This window comes from Trichosporon asahii (genome assembly GCF_000293215.1).
Source record: "Trichosporon asahii var. asahii CBS 2479 unplaced genomic scaffold scaffold00035, whole genome shotgun sequence".
In the NCBI taxonomy this organism is placed as follows: domain Eukaryota; kingdom Fungi; phylum Basidiomycota; class Tremellomycetes; order Trichosporonales; family Trichosporonaceae; genus Trichosporon; species Trichosporon asahii.
The window spans coordinates 111,554-128,303 of NW_014040889.1; the positions used below are offsets into that span (position 1 = coordinate 111,554).

Below are 16,750 nucleotides of genomic sequence, written 5' to 3' on the forward strand. Positions count from 1 at the left end.
TTAATCTTTGAGACAAGCATATGACTACTGGCAGGATAGAGTAAACTGATGTTGCCTGAAACGACGATTCAGTTTGAACCGTACCACGATTGTGGAGGCCACGTGCGCTGTCTCACGTGACATTACAAGATTTCCTAGTGAAGCAATTTGCGCCCGTCAGGCACACTAAACCGGTTTGAATCCAATTCGTTTTGAATTTTTGACTACCCCTAGTGTAGCGGACCCAGTCAGAACGAGTGGGCCAGTGGGTCGCGCGTTCAGAAATAGCGCATGCCGCTGTGCCCAGAGCTGGCTGATGACGCCCAGTGACGTGGTTGTCTGGTGTCTGCCGCCCACTACCGCACAGTCGAGCTCTCTACGCGCAAATGTAACAGTGGTGGCGTGACTGCGTAGTGCTGCGCTGGTTGGGATTGGGGTCGCGCCCGCGGCGCAGGGAAAGAGTAATCACGCCTAGGGAGGAAGACAAGGGCCCTGTTTCTTGTTGGCTCGCTGTAGTAGTCGGCCGGCTGAAGTGATCGACGTGAGGGACGTCAGGTCACTGCCCAGATCTGGTTCCGCGGCACGCGTCCTGCGCGTCATTGATTGCAGCGGGCCCGTGCTGGACGGTTGGCGAATTGCTTCACTGTGCTTCAACGCGTCGTCAGCCTGTGTGCCCGAGCTGTCACCAGACCGGATGCAAGGCGGTGCAGCGCGTCTGATGGAGCCTTATTTATTCGCGCAGAGGCGTCGCGTGGTTCGTAGAATGCACGTCACCGGGAGCTCGATGTAGCGACGTCTTCCAGCATTAGCGATAGGAAGTCTCTCAGATTAGCCCAGTGGCTGTGGTAATGTCCCAGATATAGACATATGTCTATATATGAACTCGAGGAGCAAGGTGGGCGACCGCCGGGCCCAGGTGAATGTGACAGCTTGTGGATGACGTCTCTGTCAACTTCCACGACAAGCCTCGAAAGTATGATCGATTCAATGGAAGCGCACTGACGGCCGACTTCTCGGCGACCAACGCCATACTAACGCATGGTGGCTGACGTAGATCCCGACCATTGGTGGGCTGCTGATGACTGATAACAAAGGGGCGAGTGAGTGGTAAGCGAGCTGAGCAGGGTGCTCTTGAGGCAGGGTAGAGCAGAGACCATCCAGCTTGTGCTCTGGAACCCGTACGGACGGCACCTGGCAGAGAACTCTGAACCCGCGGCGGTCCGAGGAAGGCAGTTTACGGCCCGGTAGTCAAAATCGACAATGAACGGATCTCGAGTTAGTTGGAAAAGTTCAAGTGAACCGCTGGACTGTTGCGCACACACAGCGGGCAAGACAATCCGGTCGACAGTCCGATCTCGGACCCATGCCGCGGGAGGCAGAGTCCAGCGGGCCAGCTGCCCAGCCGTCCACCTGGTCACGACATCTCCCCAAGAACGGAACAGCGGATGAGCAGTTGCAACACAAGTGGGAAATGCGCAGAATTCGGATGCCAGTAGGCCAAAGTAGACGGCGATCCGTGATGTGTTGGGGGAGCACAGTCCTTTGATCGACTCGAAGCGGTCGAGAACACAAGCCGCACACGGGATCGACGTCTCGCTTCGACACGTGACCCCACTCCTCCAACCGATACCTGCGTTGCAGCCGCGCTGTGAGCGCAGTGCTCACCTTCCACGGCGAACGGTCAACTTTAGATGAATCAGACTCCCCCTCTCCGTGGACGGATGGGTAGATCTGGAGGGGGAAGCGGGGCATAGCGGGGCGATCTGCGTCCGCGTTCTCTCCCTTCCATTCGGCGTCCGAGTGCGAGCAAAGCAACCGACATTGAAGACCGAGACATTACCGCGTCTTTACCGACCTCCCGACGCTTTGACACCGACACGTTCGGCTATGCAACAGTTGCACCGGTCCAGCCACTGCCACTGGTACCACTGTCATTCACACACCACGGCGTACCTTTCCCCTGCACAATAGTCAGAATGATCCCGTGGATCACGAGCCTCTGCAGCTGCCGCTCCTGCCGCCGGTTTCTCGTCGCTTCAGATTCTGGACCGACGTGGACGCATGGGCGACGGGGCGATGGGGCGCGTGATCAGCTCCCAAACTTACCCCCTTGTTGACCCATGCGACGAAGTCACCGGTTGAGCGTCTATCCGGGCACACTGGTGCACTTGGGCACGTCACAGATCACAGCGTGTCAAGGGCGGCGACGGAGCAACGGCGCAGCGGAGGTGAGGGCGGCGACGGAGGCAAAACCAGCAGTGTGCACCCCAAACCCAGCCTGACACACTGTGCAACCCACGGCCACCAGCTCCACGGATGTATTCATCCGGTGCCCGTGTCCTTGGCGAGAGGCATGACCGCGGCGCGCGCGGGGCGCGCGGCGATGGCGCGATGGCTTCATCTCTTCGACTCCAAACACAGCGTCGGCTCCAGAGAACCCGAAACGCTGGCTTGCTGAGTCGTACCTGGGAGAGCCTTGGGGGCAAGTTGCGTCGGAAGCTCCGGTGTGTAATTGCCCCCGTGGCCCCGTGCCTCCGTCGAGTTCACCGAACTGACTCGCATACACTTCCAAGCGGGCCGTTTCTGTACGGCCCGGGTGCCCGGGTCCCCGGCTCGTTTTGGATGACAGCTGACGGCCCGCCAGCCCCAGGAGCACACAGGGCTTCGCTTCGTGGCAGATCTGGGATCGGCTGGCCCTGCTCTCTGCACTGACAGCCCGTACTGGCCTATGCATGCAGCCGACTTGGCGATGGCGTTGGTGGCTGGGTATCGCTTGATGCATGCATGCTCCGCCCACACTGTGAGATGGATGCCGAAATGCACTGATGAAACTCTCCGTGGCACACGACCAGCTCCCAAGCTTTGCACACGAGCGATTAGTATCATATGCAACACTCAGCTGGCCTGCAGAAAGGTACATCGACTAGAACATATGGTACAACAGAAAAAGACACTCGCCGGTGCTTGACAACTAACACGCGCCGGTGTTATGAACAGATGGAAATGATTAGGCTGCGGGTATACAGTGTGGTTGTGGGTGCGGGTGCGGTTGCGGTGTGAATGCGCTGCGAGACGAACTACTCAACCTCCAGTCAGCAGGAGAGTATTTTCGGAGCCTCGATCGTCGGCGTCGCGATGCGCTCGACAATGTCGGACCAGAAGACGTGGTTCGGGCGGCGCGTCGGCTCGACAATGCCGCGGGGACCGACCTCGACGAGGCGCGCGTCCCAGTCGTGCTCGTTCGTCTCGAACGTCGTCAGGAGCACGGCGCAGTGCTCCCACCGCCGTGACGAGTGGTAACCGTCGACGAGGTAGCGCAGGATGTCACCATGGGCGACGACTAAGGCGTTAGCGCAATGTGCTTGGTTGTGTGAAGGTGCTGCGGGCGCTACTCACGAACAATCTCACGCTCGGGGCGGGCACGGAGCCACTGGCGCAGCTGGCGCGCACGCTCTTCGGTGTTGTCAGGGTCAAAGATGCCCTTCTTGGATGCATAGTCGGGCGACAGCGTGCTGAAGTCGAGCCCGGCACGCTGGAACATGCCGTCGTTGGAGGCAGCAAGCGCCTCGACCGGGTGAAGCGGTACGTCACACGGCTCACTGGTTGTGTGTTAGCATCGGCCGTTTCGGGTCACATGACGGAAACTGCGAGGAAAATCGTGGTCACGGGGTTCCGTGAAGACGTGAGGGTGAAACGGTGCCTGGGGCTCATGGGGGGGGAGGATCAACCTTGGCGGGTATACCAAACCGAGGACCGGCTGCGTCAACGCCGCGGCGCAGTCGCACCGCACCACGCCGCGCATACCAAACGCTACTCCGCACATAACTGAAGCGACGGCGATCCATAACGCATCAACCTCGGCCAGTTTGGTTTGGAAGACGAGATTTGGTATGCAGTTTGGTATGTCGCGTGGTGTCGTCGGCCGCGGGGTGGCGAGATTTGGTATTGGACCCTTGATACCAGGCGATCTTTTTGGTGACGGGGGCACCTGGACCCTAAGATACCAAATCAACTCGAGTGGCACTTGCCGACTCGGAGAGATAGCAAGATTTTCCTTGATCGCGAGCTCGCGGTCATGCATGGGGAGGGGTGATACTCACTCGCCGACCTCCTGGGCAAGGTCGAGGACAATGGTCGGTTTGCCTTGAGCTTCGAGGCGCTCCTTCAGGTTGGGGAGGCCAACTAGCGTGGTTTCAAGCGCGCGACGCATCTGGCGATTTGTCAGTCTTGGGCGCGGTGGGGCCGTGGTGGCAGATTAACTTACCGGTGAAGTGACCAGAAGTTCAGCGGTCGCCTGCAGTCCTGTGCGGGTTGCTGCATGCAGGTTGCCAGCCTGTCGTCGTCCGACCTTGGTGAGGGGCGCGTCGGGGACTTTGAATGTTAGTTTGATGCGTTGCTTTGAAAAAAGGCGCGGGTGGGGCCAACTCACTCTCCCAGTCGCTGGCGACACTGTTGTTGTCAGCACTGATAACGCGGCCGTGCGGCGGATTCGTGCTACTCACTTGTGCTCGGCCTGAGCGTGGCGAACGAGAAGGATTCGTTTCCGCGTCGGTTCGTGGACCATTGTGTGTGCGGGCGTGCGGGGTCGTGTGCTTGTTTGGAGGGATGGTTGCAAGGAAGGAAAGTCGACGATTAACTTAAGTAGGAGCAGAGGGCAGCAGGCAGAGACGGATTGCAGGAATGATCCGCCTTGGCGGGGGCGGGGGAAATGGCCCTCGGCTAGCGTGCGGGCTGAGTCAGTTCGGGTACCCTTCAGCCCCATGATGCCCCGGATACATGCCGGCGGTAGTGTAACCGCTGATGAAGCTAAAGATTTGGTCCCGTTCAATTCGTGACGCCTTGAAATTCGTAGGCCCGAGGCAGCCACGCGCATACCGGCGGCCAGCAATCCTCAACTTTTGGTCCCGTCGTGCCGCAGGCAACAGGACATCTGCCCGCCCAGCTGACGCGCTCGACAGCTGACTCGCCTAAGCACCGGCCCGGCCGACATCACAGCCTTCGGTCTCGCGGTCGCCCCCTGCCGCCTGCAGCCTGGCGCCTCTCGCCGCCGCCGCCGCCGCCCGCTCACCCTCTCGCGTCATCACACCATTCCTCTCCTGCATCGGAATACTTGCGTCCACCTAACCGGTTCCACCATCGTTCCTCATCACTCGGCACTCAACCACTGACAAAGCACCCCACTCTGTCCCTCCCCGCTCCTGGCCTCCTCACGACCCACGACGCAACCAACGCAACCAGCTCCAACCGCTTTCCACAACATCCATCACCGCAGCGGGGGCCGGCGGTACGGTTGTAATTGTAATCAACCATGCCACCACCGGCCACCCAGTCGACGCACCACTACCACCCGCATCATGCGTACAACCAGGCGGCCCCAGCCCAGTCTGATCCCGTTCAGCTCGCGCACTTCGTCATATTCAACCCAACCTTGATCCCGCCCAAGCGCAGACAGCGGAACAAAGTTGATGACCAGTCAACCGAGTCAACAAAGTCATCTGACCTCGATCAGACCGCCCTGTCCCCGCCATCGTCTCGATCTCAATCTGACTCGGAGCACCCGTTGCACGTGACGGCCAAGCATGCAAGCGAGCCTGCTCCAACCGGTATTGCAACTACCGGCGGCAGTAGCGATGGAAAGCCAGGCGAAATTCTGGAATCTGCCAAAAATCCTAATCCTGACGACGTCGATGTCGCAACCAAGGTACCGAGCCTTGACGTTAGTAGCCCGACTCCGAACAAGGATGAAGACAATCCAGACTTAGAGGACGACTTACGGGAGGCTGCTCAGATCGTGTTCTACACATCCCACCAGGCGGGGCGTGTGTCGCGGGACACGATGCTTCGCCAGGTCGGTCTGGCGAAGGGTTTGATGGGCTTCGCCGACATGGCTGCACCGTCACGGGCAGAGAAGAACGTCTGGGCTGTCCATGGCTCACACTCGCGCATGATAGTGTATGCCCCCCTACCGAACTGGTACATGTACATCTGCATAAAGAGCGCTGAAGCTGGCGTGCATGCCCTGTCGGACCAGATGCTGGTCTCGGGCCTCGAACGTGGCTATCACGACTTCTGCGTGAGTTCACGAGTGCAGACTGGGAATTAACGCCAGCTCACACACGGCGCTTTCGACAAGCATGAACCTGGTCATGCGTTTGTCAGCCAGCTCGAGCGGTTCTTCACACGCTTCACGCTTGCATTCGAGGCCACGTACTTGACCGCTCCATCGCTGTTGACGTGGCTCGGTGGTCAAGCGCCGTCCGACCCGGCGCTGCAGGCGAAGCTCCGGGCACTTCCACCACCAACCGGATCGACCGTCGGCCTCATAACGCGGACCTCCGACGGTGCCGTGTTGCGAGCATCGGCGGGTGTACAGCTCGACCCGCCCGTTACGGATGCGCTGATACGTTATCTCACGCCGCTTGTCCCTCCTCCACCGGCGCCGGAGAAAGAGAAGAAGACGGAGCGCCAAGCTCTAGGTTTTGGCTTCCGCCGCAAGGAGGCTAAGGACCTCCGACAGGAGGCATGGACGCCCTTGTCGTGGGTGGGACTTGCGCCTCGTAGTGCGAGTGCCACGCCACCCCCGAAACCGCAGCCTTCGCATAAGGTCACTGCCTCGGGTGGAGGACGACGCTGGTTCAACGACATCGGGGGCGTCTTTGGCTTGGGCTCGAAACCAGCTTCCCCAGCGCCCGATTCGAAGGAATCGAAGGACAAGGAGGAGACCCCGGCGCCCCAGAATCCTCCGGCAGTTGGCGTGGCGAAGGAGTCGACCGAAGCAGACAAGGGCAACGTCAAGGACGCCTTGCAGGTTGGTGAGAATGATGATTCCACCGGCGCGAAGTCAGACAAGGAGGACGCCACGCCGACTTCCTCCACGACACTACCCATCCCTTCTTCCGAAGAGCCCGGTCCCCAGGCACCGATGTTAGCCGTCTCCGCTGGCGACTCCATCGTGACGTCCGTCGCCTCGGACCCATCTACGGCTTCTACACCTTCCGGCTCCACACTGGGCCACGCGCACGCTGCCCCGAGTGTCATTACAGACATGACAGATGCGACTGCGACAATAGAACCTTCTCTCCACACCAGCGAGGGCACAACGCTGGTAGACGACGGCGCCTCGGTACGCACAACGCGAAGCACGCCGTCGTTGATTGCGCCGGAGGGTCGCCCGCCCAGTATAGCGATACAGGATGCGCTGATGAGCGAGCCGGATCCGTGGGTTCAGCGCACAGTCTTTGTCCCGCAGAAGGCGAGGCTCCGGTTCGTCGTCAGGAACGGAGCGATGGTATTTGTTGTGGAGCCGGAAGCGGAAAGCGAGTCGGAGCGGCCAGGGGATGCAGAGACTCAACCTCATGCTGCTGAAGGGTTACAGGCTGAGAAGGTCGAGAAAGCGAATGAGGACGAGGAGACGCAATTAGACATTTCCAAGGGTATCGACGCCGAAGACAAGCCCTTCATCGACCCGTCGGCTCTCAGAGACGTGTTCACGGCCCTCGACCCAAGCCCCTCCTCGACGTTCACACCATCGCACATGCCTACTCCGTCTATCGAGAAGCTGCCCCTCGGTGTGTACCATTCAGGCGGAGTAACGAAGGTCCGGCCGGTCCCGAATCCAGAACTCGTAGCTCTGGCCAACCTCCGCGAGATAGGTACGCTAAATAGCTTCGGTCAACTCCCTAGTGGTCGCTTTGTGGCCCGGAAGGAGGAGGAGGATGGCGCCGAGCTGTTTGTCCAGACTCACAGGAATGTCGGCATCACGGAGGCGGAGAGGGTCATGCGCCAGTGGAGCTATGATTGTGAGAGCATCTAATATGTTGTAACAGTGTATCTGCATGTATCATTACCATTAGCTTCTTAGTCGTTTCTTTACCTCGTCCGCGATGCAGAGTTGCGCTACACAATCATCCCATCACACGAGGAAACCACTCCTGCACCTTCAGATTGCTTGGTGAGTGACCGAGCCACGTGACGTTCCCCCGCCACACTCGGACATATTCGGACGCGGAAGGTCCTTCGTCGCGGACGCCCAATGACAGCAACCGTATTGCACAACGGGACCAAAATGGACCGTACCCCCCTGCCCAACTCCACTCCCACCGTACGCTCGCTGTGCCCGCCCGCCCGCTCGGTCCAACTACCAAGTCGACGACGACAACTTGAGTCTCGACAACTCACCGCTCAACCATGTCGTTCATCGCCCGTCCCGGTCTCCTTCGTTGCGGTCTTGCGGGTGAGTTGCGCACCGCCGCCGCTGCCGCCGCTTCGCCGTCGTTTTTGCCCGATTCCGACAGCCGAAAAGACACGCGAGCCAGGTCTTGAGAACCCCGACAACCGCGTTCGATCAATGTCTCGAGGCCTATCGCGTGTGCGACTTGACATGCAATAACGACGGCAGCGCACGCAGGAGGCTTACCGGAAGTTTGATAGCTTAGCTAACCCCAGCTCCCCTCCGCACCGCTCCCCGTGCGGTCGCGTCGCGCATCCCCGCCCTCCGCCGCGGAGTGCAGACCAACCCCATCTCCGAGAAGCAGCAGTACGAGCTCCTCAACCAGCAGCGCATGAACCGCCCCAACTCGCCCCACCTTGAGATCTACCAGCCCCAGCTCACCTGGTACCTCTCCGGTCTCCACCGTATCACCGGTGTCGCCCTCGGCGGTCTCTTCTACGTCGGTGCCCTCGCCTACTGCCTCCACCCCCTCTACCCCGCCATTGACTCGACCCACCTCATCAGCCTCGTCCACGACCTCCCCACCTGGGTCAAGGTTACCGGCAAGACCCTCATCGCCTTCCCCCTCTCGTTCCACTCGTTCAACGGTCTCCGTCACCTTATGTGGGACACTGGAAAGGGTGAGTAACTGTCGGGTTGTGATTGGGCCGGAGTTCCGACATGTGTGTGCGAGCGTCGGAGGACGATATCTTTCTCTACGCAGCTCGAAGCGCGCATTCGGCATTGCGGCGTGACGCCGATTTGAGTTGCTGTTCTCGCCAGCAAGCATCATCCGGCTATGATTTAGCGGAAAACACATGTCCGAGCGCCCTGCGCCCGAACTGCAACCAGCTAACCGTTTTGCGCGAACAGAGCTGACAGCCAGGTCTCTCCATGAAGGGTGTCTACGCCTCGGGATACGCCGTCCTCGCCGCCTCCGTCGCGACCACCCTCTACCTTGTCTTTGGCATCTAAAAAAGCTCGCCTATGTCACGAACTAGACTAGACGACTAGGAGGATTTTCACGAGGGAATTGTAGCAACCAAAGCAATGCACGACATGCAATAGCACCGACACTAAGCTGGAGAGGCTGTCAAAGCTCGCCGAGTTGGAGGAAGCGGGAAGCCATGGCAGAAAGATCGGGAAACTAACGATAGTCGACATACTGATACATTCGCGTACATTACTGAGCTAACGGAACCATGCGTTGACGCCGACACCGAGACCCAAGCCCTCGGCGCTGTGCCACCACCCCATTGGAATGAGCAAACTGTCTCCAGCCTTGAGACGGGCAGTGTAACCGCCCTTGGCCGCCTCTCTGATCATGGTCCTGTAAACCTCTGGAGGATGTTCGAGGTCGTTCATGTCTTCCCCGGCATCGAGGCAAGAGATCGGCACAGGTACTCTCGAAGTGTTTCTTAGAATCCCCGCGGCGGGCGCGAGGTGTGCCTCATTCTGCGGCGGAACGAGGTAGAAGATCTTCTCGCCGTAGAGATGCGTGTAGATGCCATGATTTGGGTCGCGGTGGAAGGGCGTGAAGGACGCGTTGCCGACCCAGAGCGTGCGGCCGTACAGATCCCCTTTGACGGAGGTGTAGTGTTCCAGCGGCGGGAGGGGGAGAGAGCAAGGTAGCGGAAGTTGGGCAAGGTAGGCTGAGAGATGCATCGCGCCCGCCGTGGCGTCACTGGACGAGGCGGTCGCGTGGTCGGGGGCATTGGGGGCGTTGTGGGGGAAATGTGACGAGGGGGCTTGCGGGCCTGGCGTCGCGGAAGGAGTAGAGCCGTTGGAAGACGCATGGGAATCGGAAGCACCTGAAGGCGCCGAGTCAGACTGCGAGATGTAGTCCAGGAAGAAGGCTGTGATGTCAGCTCCGATGCAGCCGGGGTAGCTCACAGAATGGCATCTCGACCCGCTGCCACGCCGGGTCGAGGTATCCCCTCCCCCTCCTTCCGAGCTCGACCTCAACAGCCTTGTCGCCCAGAATATTCCGGAGACACTCGGGAGTGATTTTTGGCCACTGCTTCGTTAGGTCTGGCAACACAACGGGATGCCCATGTATCGGCTCGGCGTCATCGGCGCTTGTTTCGGATGGACTCGGGCTCGGACTTGAGGCTGACTTTGACTGAGCTGTCGGCGTTGGAGGCGGAGCAAGGTGTGCGGCAAGTTGCACAGGCGTCATGAACCGCCGCGGTGTGCGACGGAACAGCGAGGCGAGACTCATGGCTAGTCGAGGCGGAATGAGCGACAGTACAAGAGGGCAAGAACAAGGAATCTCGGAAAGTCAAGAGGTCAATCGCTCAATCGTCAGCCAGATCTTGGAGGAAGATTGCGGAGCCCGGCCTCGGTGCCTCCACCGTCGAACATTGCGTACGAATCATTGGCGAGCCGTCGCTTGATGTCATCAACTCTCCGTCGACCGACGACAACCATGTCCTTGACACCAGAACAAGCTCGCGCACTCTGGGACGCGGGAGGCTTTGCGCTCATCCAGGGCCTGCCGCGCGGCTCCGAGGTCGGCATGGACGGGACGTGAGTTACCTTCCCTCCTTCGATGATCTACCTTCCTCCAGCTTCTTGTATGGCAAAGCCAAGCTGACCTCCAGGTATCATGTCGCAAACGTCTTTTCGGGAACCAAGTTTGTGCCTCCAGGCCTGCACATGATGGTGTGGGCTCCTTCGCCGAAGACTGCGCCAGCGCACAATCCGACCGAAGGGGCCAAGATCGAAGAGATCCCCGAGGGACAGACCGACGCTGGACCGGGCATCCCGGACGCTGCGGCGCTTCCGTTGCGTGCGGCGTACGTGCACGTATGGGAACCGAAAGAGCGTATCGGACTCCAGTTCGATCCCGCATCCGAGAACACGAGCGCACCGCGGACGAACATCCCCGAGGGAGAGCTGAGGGAGCTTGACCCGCAGCTTGCGCCGTATCCCTTTGCGGGTCTGAACGGATGGAAGTCCCTCACGACGTGCATCAGCAAGGCTGTTGTCGAGAAGGCTATTCCGGGAGGCAAGGTCGATGCCATGTCGCAGGTCAAGGGCGAAGCGTTCGATGCGAAGGACAAGGATGCGGCGGCGCAGGAATTTCTCGCATCCACGCAGGCGAGTGCCGGTGCTCCCGAACTCCACCTCTCCGTGTTTGATCTGCGGAGGTCTTGGCCTGAGGGAAGCGAGGCGGGTGACGTTAGTAGATGGAGCGTGGACAAGAGCAAGCTCTGGGAGCGCCTTGCTGGCGAGGCCGGAGGTAAGCTGCCTAGCGCTGCCGGAGAGCTGACGACAGGCCCCCGCGCACTGCTCGGTCAGCTGCAGTTGAGCTTCCTGCTGCTGACAAATGTATGGTGCTACGCCGCCCTGGCGCCGTATAAGCGTCTTCTAGCTGTGATGTGTCGATCAAAACTCGCCATTGCTCAGCCGGAACGCTTCCCGTCCGGTCAGGCGAACGATAATGTAAGCTTTTGGGGGTCCTTCGCAGCTGACAAACAGGCGCGAGAGTGCGTGCTCGAGCTGATCCGCACGCTGGCGGCGCAGCTTACGTCTCTCCCCGAAACAGCGTTCGACACCGAGCTTCCGTCGGTCGACACCTTCCTCCAGAGTGAGATCGAGCAGCTGCGGCAGAATGTGAGCGCCGCCCTCGCAGAGCCGGGCTGGTGGGGTCTTGCGCAGCGTGTCGCGCGCGAGTGGCAGGGCCTGCAGCAGGCCGGAGCACGCTTCGGATGGGACATCGAGGCACTAGGCAGCGGCGACGATGACGAGGATGAGGAGGGCGAGTATGCCCCGCAGGTCGTCGAGATGACCGAGGATTGATCAAGATGCATGTATCTATAGAGTGTTACAGTCTAGAGGATGAAGGGGATCGCGGCCTTGCGGCGCGGGGGATAGTCAAACGTCCGCCTGTACCACGCGTGTCCCCTCAGCGCGCGGGGGAGCATGCTCGTCACCTCTGCGAGCACGAAGGCCCAAGCCGGCGCAAGGAGATGTGTCGGCCACAGCTTCCCTAGTGGCGTGAGACGCAATGCGTACCGACCCATACTCGACAGCGGCGGCACGGGGACGAGCAACGGGCCGGCGGCGAGCGCAAAGCCGCTCCACTCGAGCCTGGCGTCAGCTCACAGTACAGGAATTGTAGCACTCACCATTCGCAGAAGTAGTTCGGGAAGGAAATATACTCAAACAGCCCTCCGTGAGGCACAGCGTACTTCTGCGGCTTGGCTTTGGATTTTGACACCCGACGCTGCTCCGGCGGACGGCGGAGGTCGTGCAGCAGCTCATCGTGGTACACTAAAGTCAGCTGTGTGTCATGGACTCCTCACTGTCCACTTACCGTTTCCGTAGAAGCCGAGAGCCCACAGAGCGATGCCGGCCCAGTAGAGCAGACCGGTTCGTGGTTGCAACTGAGCAAACTGATACGCCAGCAGCGAACCGTTGAGTCCGTTGAAAATGAAAGCGGCGAGGACAACGACGAGGTGCAGTGGCGCACGCTTCGGTGCGAGGTACAGCGGCGATAGCAGCGCTCGGTGGAAGTAATGCACCGAGTAGCATCCGATCAGAATCCAAGTGCGCCACGACAGTGAGTCGAGCGGTACCAGTCGTTTGAGCGTCGCAAAGAACACAGCGGGCTGCCGGGTTAGCTTGCCAGCAAGAGGAAGGAATGACGCTAGCAGGAAGAACTCACCGAAACACACTCCATGACAGCCCAGGCAATTCCGGCAGGCAAGTTCAAGACACTATCCCATGAAAACTTGCCGAAGGGGGCGTCCATGAGCCACAAAGTTATCGGAGCGTGGAGAGGGAAGAGGTGGAAGATGACGAGGAGCGGATATGCGCCGACGGACAGCGCCCGCTCCCCTGTCTCTGGAGCGTCCATGGTAGTTTTATCTGGGCGCGGGCGAGTCTGTTTGGATGAAATGAACGCGAAGGACCAGCAACGTTGCGTCAACAGACGATCCGTAGCAGAGACTCGAATCTTAGCAGGCACCACCGCACGATGGACGTCATACGGGCCGGGCTGGCGGGAATGTCCGGCGTCGTTATCTCGGCACGTGACTCCGCTCAAAAGTTCGATTCCATACAGGTCCAGTGGCAAGTATTCCGAGCTGCTCACAACATCCATAAACTCAACTACGATGCTGCTTCCGATAACGAGATTAAGTGCAGCACGGATACGACTGCCGAGGCAGGCGATTCCCTCCCAGCTCTCGGCGCGATTCTACGCCAGGAATGCCGACGCCGCTCCGGTGAAGCTCCGCGGCGCTTTCGTCACCCCGACACCGGCTCCGGAGAGGGAGACGAGATCCACCGATCGATCCAATGTCCGCGAGCTCGACCTGTCACGCAAATCCGGCTCTTCGGGAAACACGGCTTGGAGGAACGCTTCTCCGCCATCGAACCCACGGCGGGATAGCTTCCGGGACAGCAACCGAAGCGGGCGTGATGATCGACGACCTGGTGGACGGAGGGGATCGATCCGTCATGACCGCAAGGACGAGGGACCGTATTACTTCTCCCAGACGATCAAGAAGTGGATTGAGCGCAATGAGATTCCCAACAAACCTCTCACAGGCCGTCAGGTTGAGGAGGTCACTCGAATGATCACGTCTGCGCGGCCGGACAACGTGAACGCCGCTGTGTGGAACCTCGTTCTCGCTCTCCTTGGTCGACAGGGACAGTTCGGAAACATGTGGAAGGCGTACAACCAGATGAAAAAGCGGGGCACCATGCCCTCGTCGCGCACGTATACCGTGATGCTGAACGCTTTCGCCGGTGTCGCGCACGGCGGTGTCGCGCAGAAGACATTCACGCCCCAGACTCCACCCGAGCCCTTGACGCTCCGCCGCGTCAACGCGATTTACGAGCACTCGCAACGTCATGTGCAGAAATACTTGAAGTACGCGAACGGGGAGGGGCTGGAGCGCGATATCGAAGCCGACGAGGATCGCGAGGGTTTCGTCAACGAGGCTCAGGTCAACATCATGCCGACGAATGCGTACCTCAAGTTCCTGTCCCGATACGGGATGTGGAAGGAAATGCAGGCCGTCTTTCTTGCAATGGATCCTCACGGCCCCCTCGCTCCCGATCAGGTCACGTACGCCACGATGCTGAACACGATCAACAACATCGACCACTACCGCCGCGCCAGCGCCGGGCGTGACGGTGCGGTGAAGCTGCCCGCGATCGAGCCCGGCCCGCAAGCCCGTCTGCTCTGGGACCAGGCCGTTCGCACCTTGCACCCGGCTACTGCTGGCCGGAAGCTCGACGAGGGAGTTGCGCTCGCGGCGCTGCAGTGCTTCGTCGCCGGCCGCCCGGAGGACAAGCGTTTCGCGGAGACGCTTATTCCCCGCCTCTGGGGCTTCTCAGCGCCGAACGCCCCGACTGTCGCTTCTTTGGCTACGCCTCAGGTGGCTAAGAAGGACAACTCGCTTCCCCGTCTCCGCCTCGACGTACGCAGTGCGACGCAGCTCATGTCGCTGCTTGTCCGTCTTGGCCGCACCTCTGTCTCGGCCCACTACACGTCGCAGATCCTAGAGCGCGACATCAAGTTCGACATGCCCGCTCTTCGCGCTGCGATTCACAACCTCGCCGCCGTGCACGATGTTGAGGCTGCCATGAATGTGCTGGACCAGAACTCGGAAGCCTGGCCCCTCGATGTTCTCAATGCGGTCCTGAGTGCAGCCCGCTGGAGCAAGGACTGGGACACCGCCCTTTCCGTCTACCGCCGCTTTACCCACCTCCCGCAAGGTGTTGAGAAGGGCAACTACAAGGGGCAGTACAAGTGGGAGTCTCCGAATGGACGGCCTACCGACAGCCGCGGCCGCCGGTGGATCAAGAATCCCGTTGAGCCCGATCTGCAGTCTATGGACCTCCTTCTGCGTGCTGGTCTCGAGGCGGGAATCCCCGCCACCCGCGAAGCGCTCAACATCTACAAGTACTACCCGCGAGAGAGGTGGTACACGATCACTGCTCAGGGAGAGCTCTGCGACGTCAAGGACCACATCCCGAACCCCGGCGTCAACACCCGCCGCAAGATTGAGGAGCGTCTCGAGTTTGCTCGCACTGTTGAGCGCGCCGCCGACACTCTCCAGTTCAAGGCGAAGGACAAGAAGGAGAAGGAGGACATGCAGAAGATCATCGACGACGTGAAGCGCGTCATGGAGCGCTGGAAGGATCTCAAGAACATCGCAGCGCAGGAGAAGGAGAAGGACGGCGCTCGTGGTCGCGAATCTGCCAACCGCTCCGGTCGTCCTTGGGACAAGCAGTCTAACAGGCGGCAGGACAGCGAGTTCCCCAAGCGTCGTACTGGAGACTTCCAGAACAGGCGCCGTGATGATGACAGGTTGACCGATCGCCAACGCGATGGCATCTATGCGCGGAGGAGGAGACAGGAGGAGCGCAGCGGGGAGTCGGACGACGAATACTAGTCATGTAGAACTCTGGGGCGCCATTTCCCTTCGGCCTGTCGCTGGCCATCTCATATCAATCATAGCATTTGTCATATGTAAGCATTCCACTCTAGCAGGTTTGGCGCGAAGTGTCCGAGTTCACAATCGGCGGGGTTGTTTTATCAGGACATTGCCGCCCCTCTGTGGTGCGGCGACTTGAAGCGCTGGCTCTCGTCAGCCGCAGTCTGAGCCGACGCCGTCGTGGCTTTCTCCGCGGGGCTCGTCGGGGTACTGATCTCTCTTCATCATGCCGGGCCCGGCACGCACTGGGGCGCAGTTCATACGTGCAATGTAACACCAGACGCCGCATTCCGAGTCCATCATGACCGGTCGTCGGATGATACTGGTCCACCGCGGCCATCAGCGCACGAAGCAGAGAGGTGCGAATGCGTCTGGAAGGTCGTCACCCGCAGTGTCACCTGTCGCAACAGCACCGCCGATCTCCGAACCATCCCCCCGACCAATCCCAACCAGCAGCTAACGTGGACCAGGCTGTAGCCAGTAAACGCGTAAAGCGATTGATGCCAACCAGTAATGCCTCTAGCAGGCAGTCCCCGTCTATTCCGGTATTGCCAAGCCGTTACCCCTTTCTCTGCACTCGTAACCTGAGTGTGTCCAGGGAGGATGTTGCGGGGCTCACTATGGTTCATCTACTGTCGAACAACTCCTCATTCGTCCATTGTCAACTGATCTTTTCATCATTTGCCCGTTCTCTTCAAGGAAAGGTGTGACCTCTGCGCCTCCCGACGCCAGCGCCGGCAGCCCTAGATCGCCCACTGCACGACGCTCAATGGACACACAGACAGTGCTGATAAGACCTATTCATACTATACGTTGCCTTGCCGTGTGGCTGCTATGTGACTATTGGTAGATGGCAGATGTTGGGAATGCACAAATGAGAGTTTGTTTGGATGGGTTTTGGGTTGAGGGGTATAGGCGATGGAGACGCTGCGGGCCCACAGCGCTATGACGTTAAGAGAGGAGACCTGAAGACCTGAGGAGACCTGAAGAACTGAGATACCTGGAGACCTGGAGACCTGAGAGAAATGGAAACTTTTGGGAGCCTGGGATCTCGCAGTCTGCGATGACTGGAAGGACTGAGAGGCGGCTCGATGCTGGCCTGGCC

The 16,750-nt window shown here is 59.9% G+C and overlaps 7 protein-coding genes across 7 annotated transcripts; 4 read left to right on the forward strand and 3 right to left on the reverse strand.

Moving 5' to 3' along the window:
• Nucleotides 1-3,071: 3,071 nt before the first annotated feature.
• On the reverse strand, nucleotides 3,072-4,543 carry A1Q1_00746 (uncharacterized protein; the record flags this gene model as incomplete). The annotated part of the gene is made up of 6 exons (XM_014325707.1): nucleotides 3,072-3,319; nucleotides 3,376-3,578; nucleotides 4,080-4,189; nucleotides 4,244-4,350; nucleotides 4,409-4,428; nucleotides 4,482-4,543. 6 exons carry the CDS (start codon nucleotides 4,541-4,543, stop codon nucleotides 3,072-3,074), a joined length of 750 nt encoding a protein of 249 aa, XP_014181182.1.
• A 744-nt stretch (nucleotides 4,544-5,287) lies between these two features.
• A1Q1_00747 (uncharacterized protein) lies at nucleotides 5,288-7,792 on the forward strand (the record flags this gene model as incomplete). The annotated part of the gene is made up of 2 exons (XM_014325708.1): nucleotides 5,288-6,052; nucleotides 6,113-7,792. The coding sequence occupies 2 exons, from the start codon at nucleotides 5,288-5,290 to the stop codon at nucleotides 7,790-7,792; spliced, it is 2,445 nt and encodes an 814-aa protein (XP_014181183.1).
• Nucleotides 7,793-8,166: 374 nt separating this feature from the next.
• A1Q1_00748 (uncharacterized protein) lies at nucleotides 8,167-9,163 on the forward strand (the record flags this gene model as incomplete). Its single annotated transcript, XM_014325709.1, has 3 exons — nucleotides 8,167-8,212; nucleotides 8,425-8,829; nucleotides 9,075-9,163. 3 exons carry the CDS (start codon nucleotides 8,167-8,169, stop codon nucleotides 9,161-9,163), a joined length of 540 nt encoding a protein of 179 aa, XP_014181184.1.
• A 216-nt stretch (nucleotides 9,164-9,379) lies between these two features.
• On the reverse strand, nucleotides 9,380-10,409 carry A1Q1_00749 (uncharacterized protein; the record flags this gene model as incomplete). Its single annotated transcript, XM_014325710.1, has 2 exons — nucleotides 9,380-10,044; nucleotides 10,082-10,409. 2 exons carry the CDS (start codon nucleotides 10,407-10,409, stop codon nucleotides 9,380-9,382), a joined length of 993 nt encoding a protein of 330 aa, XP_014181185.1.
• Nucleotides 10,410-10,616: 207 nt separating this feature from the next.
• Nucleotides 10,617-11,992, forward strand: A1Q1_00750 (uncharacterized protein; the record flags this gene model as incomplete). The annotated part of the gene is made up of 2 exons (XM_014325711.1): nucleotides 10,617-10,717; nucleotides 10,792-11,992. The coding sequence occupies 2 exons, from the start codon at nucleotides 10,617-10,619 to the stop codon at nucleotides 11,990-11,992; spliced, it is 1,302 nt and encodes a 433-aa protein (XP_014181186.1).
• A 32-nt stretch (nucleotides 11,993-12,024) lies between these two features.
• Nucleotides 12,025-13,052, reverse strand: A1Q1_00751 (3-oxo-5-alpha-steroid 4-dehydrogenase; the record flags this gene model as incomplete). Its single annotated transcript, XM_014325712.1, has 4 exons — nucleotides 12,025-12,283; nucleotides 12,322-12,466; nucleotides 12,510-12,804; nucleotides 12,861-13,052. 4 exons carry the CDS (start codon nucleotides 13,050-13,052, stop codon nucleotides 12,025-12,027), a joined length of 891 nt encoding a protein of 296 aa, XP_014181187.1.
• Nucleotides 13,053-13,311: 259 nt separating this feature from the next.
• Nucleotides 13,312-15,603, forward strand: A1Q1_00752 (uncharacterized protein; the record flags this gene model as incomplete). Its single annotated transcript, XM_014325713.1, has 1 exon — nucleotides 13,312-15,603. The coding sequence occupies one exon, from the start codon at nucleotides 13,312-13,314 to the stop codon at nucleotides 15,601-15,603; it is 2,292 nt and encodes a 763-aa protein (XP_014181188.1).
• Between the last annotated feature and the right edge of the window lie 1,147 nt (nucleotides 15,604-16,750).